This window comes from Phyllobates terribilis, unplaced genomic scaffold, assembly GCF_046119375.1.
Source record: "Phyllobates terribilis strain yellow unplaced genomic scaffold, ASM4611937v1 Scaffold_6457__1_contigs__length_44440, whole genome shotgun sequence".
Taxonomy (NCBI): domain Eukaryota; kingdom Metazoa; phylum Chordata; class Amphibia; order Anura; family Dendrobatidae; genus Phyllobates; species Phyllobates terribilis.
This window is the reverse complement of record NW_027369200.1, coordinates 7,586-10,868: the sequence shown is the minus strand read 5'-3', so window position 1 is coordinate 10,868 and position 3,283 is coordinate 7,586. Positions and strand designations below refer to the sequence as shown.

The 3,283-nt window shown below is 36.6% G+C and overlaps 1 protein-coding gene across 1 annotated transcript; it reads right to left on the bottom strand.

Moving 5' to 3' along the window:
• Positions 1–1,095: 1,095 nt before the first annotated feature.
• LOC141251013 (uncharacterized) lies at positions 1,096–2,523 on the bottom strand. Its single transcript, XM_073670183.1, is given in 3 exon segments — positions 1,096–1,806; positions 2,220–2,312; positions 2,314–2,523. Coding segments are annotated over 3 exon segments (1,014 nt in total).
• Positions 2,524–3,283: the final 760 nt, after the last annotated feature.

Here is a 3,283-nt window from a genome sequence, read left to right as displayed (position 1 = left end):
CCCGAACCCGAAACCCAAACCTCACAAAAAAACCCGGACCGAAGACCGGACCGAAAATTTGCGGGGTTGGGTTGGTCCGGGTTTCGTTCGGTCCGGTCCGGGCAAAACCCAAACAACCCAATTTCAAAAAAAAAATAATTTTAATTGCTTTAAAATTTAAAGTTTAATACATTATTTAAGGTTTAAATTATGCATTTAATCAATTAATTTCCTATAAAAACTTGAACAACCGATAATTAGGCAACATGAATAAGTAATAAAATGTCAAAAGCATATAAATTGTAATATTTTAAAGTTCAATATGATTCAAAATACATAAAATATGTTCAAAACAACTTAAGCTAATAACAACTAAATAATCCACATATAACAAATGTTTAACATTATTCAAAACATATAAAAGATGGTAAGATATGCAATAATTATATTTACTATTTTTTAAAACCGGTCTACCCCGAACCTGAAACCGAGCCAACCCGAAACCCGAAGTTCAAAAAAACCCAACCCGAAGACCGACCCGAAATTACTTAGGTCCGGGTTCGGTCCGGTTTTTCGGTCTGGTCTGGTCCGGGTTTCGGGTTAACCCAACCCATGCCCAACCCTATTGCCTTCTAACATAAATAACTCAATTAAGATAGTAATAACTACTAATTGAATATATTCGAATCCAATCAATTCATGTTTTCCTAGTAGCAATCAGTCGTTATCCTTTATACAGAAGGTGCAAAGAGAGCAAGAGCAAGCACAAAGCAAGCAAATAAGGATACATTAATCATAAGGGACGCTTTAGTGACCAAAAAGCCTAACAACTAATACCAGAACTTAAAATAAGATTTGAATAACAGTTATTGATTCTACAGAGAACATAAAGCAAGCATGAAATCCAAATAGAGCAAGATGAAGCACAAAAGCAAGCAAATGAGGATACATTAAACACAAAATCTGATTCAACCAAACCAGCTATTCCCAACTCCAAATATTTTCAGCAACAAAAAATCTAACTAATAGCAGAACATCGAAATAAAGATTTAAACCACAACAATTGATACTTGAACTGAATCAAAATTTTCAAATTAAGACCAAGAACCTTGGCACTCATCTGAAGTGTATACCAGCCTCATTGAAAACAGAGAGAAGATGTATAAACTCATTCTGTGTGAGTTTTGCTGATCTCTTTTCCTCATAATCATATTTCTTCAACACTCCCAAAACCTTACTCTTGAAATCAGAATCATTCCCCTCTTCATCCGCATCATCATCTTCAACATCCATCTCATCATCATCACCATCATCATGACCACCATCATCATTTCCTTCAATCTCCATGCCCAAAGACTGCAAGGTCTTGTAGTTCTTCTCAAGCAAAGCAAGCTGGTTTTTCTGCCTAAATATTGACCCTAAAGTTTTATTTCTTCTACTGAAGCATATTCTAAGCAGAGCGTCCCATTCTTGAAGCTTCTCGTGTGGAATAGGGAGAGGACTTCTGGGCTCAATTCGAACAACCGAAGAGTCAACTTTAGGTGGAGGTCTGAAATTGTTCTTGCCAACTTTAAGAAGATGATTAACACGGGCTTTGAGTTGAGTGTTAACAGAGAGACGGCAGTAATCATGATCACCGGGTTGAGCTACAAGCCTTGTGGCGAATTCCTTTTGGAACATTATTATTGCACATCTGAAACCGGCTTTGTGGATGTCCTTGTGGTTTAATAATTTGGTGACTAGAGGAGATGAGATTTGGTAAGGGATGTTTGCTACGCATATGTCGAAATATGGTAGATCGCATTTCAGGACGTCACCTTGTATAATCTGTGGATAAAATTATAGACAAGATTTATAAGCAATGTTCAATATTGAAATCAACAACTGCAGTAGTACATAAGAACTGATGAAAGCTGTAATTCCATGTAAGCTCATAGAGTTACAGAAATTTGAAGGTAAAGGATATTCATGCAAGTATAAAAATTTATTCTCTGTGAATAAACCCATCATCCCTAGTACCTACCATTGATTTCCTGCAATATACTTTATTCCTTAGCATTGTTCATGCTAGCTATATCTTCAAGAAGTTTTCAGTAGCAGGATCAATCATTCACGCGGTATCCAATTAAGAGATTTCAAGCAATAAAAATTGACAGTACCTCAGTCTACCACAAGATCACAAATTCTGTACAATTGTCAAATAGGTAAATTAAAGACGAATTAAAGAAAAAAGAAGATACCTTGAGGCGGTTACTGAAAGGAGTACCCTGAAACCTACGCTGAAGCTCGAGCACCATGCGATCATCAAGTTCAACAGCAATTACAGACTTCCCCGGCTTCGAGAAGCTTCTTCGTGAGGTTACCGGTACCTGGACCGATTTCGAGAATAACATCGGTGCTCTTGATTCCGGCTTTGTTGACGATTGCTTCGACCACCATGGGATTCTTCAGAATGTGCTGGCCTCTGGATTTAAAGAAGGGAATTCCTCCTTGGAAATGACTCGAAGAAGTTTTCTTCTCCTTTCTGATTTTACCACCCGCCATTGTTTATTAATAGAAGAAAATCGACAGCAATTTGAGAAGCTGGAGGGCGGAAAGGCAGCCGTCGAATCTAACCAATGGACTAGATTGAAGCAAAATTATAGAGAAAAGCTGTAACAATCAAAATCAAACTGCAACAGTAACAAAATACAACACAATCAATCTGCAATTTCGAATACAATATGAAGACAAACTCCATGACAATAAAAATCAAACTGCAACAGTAACAAAATACAAACATAATCCATCAATTTCGAATACAACAGGAAGATAAACTCTATGACAAGAAAAATCAAACTGCAACAGTAACAAAATACAAACACAATCAATCTCCAATTTCGAATACATGAAGACAAATTCCATGACAAGAAAGAGATCTACATTTTCGAATACAAACTTTTGACGAGAAAGATATCTTTAAATTACGGGTGAGGAGGAAGACAAATTCGAATGTGTTGAAGGCCAACTGCGGTGAGGAGGAAGACGACCTGCAGTGATGAGGAAGACGATCTGCGAGAATAAACGTTGAAGACAGACTGCGAAGGGATGTAGATGGATGTGAAGTCAAACAATGCAATGCCTAGTAAATTTCTCGGATTGGATCAAATTTTGCTATGCCTAATCAATTTCATAAAAGACAAACTTTTAACTTTATAGAGGAATAATACTTATGATACAATTAAAACAGATTCATCTTCCAAACCTCAATGAACTTACATGAACACCAAAACAAGCATCAATGATCATTTCATAACACAGAACT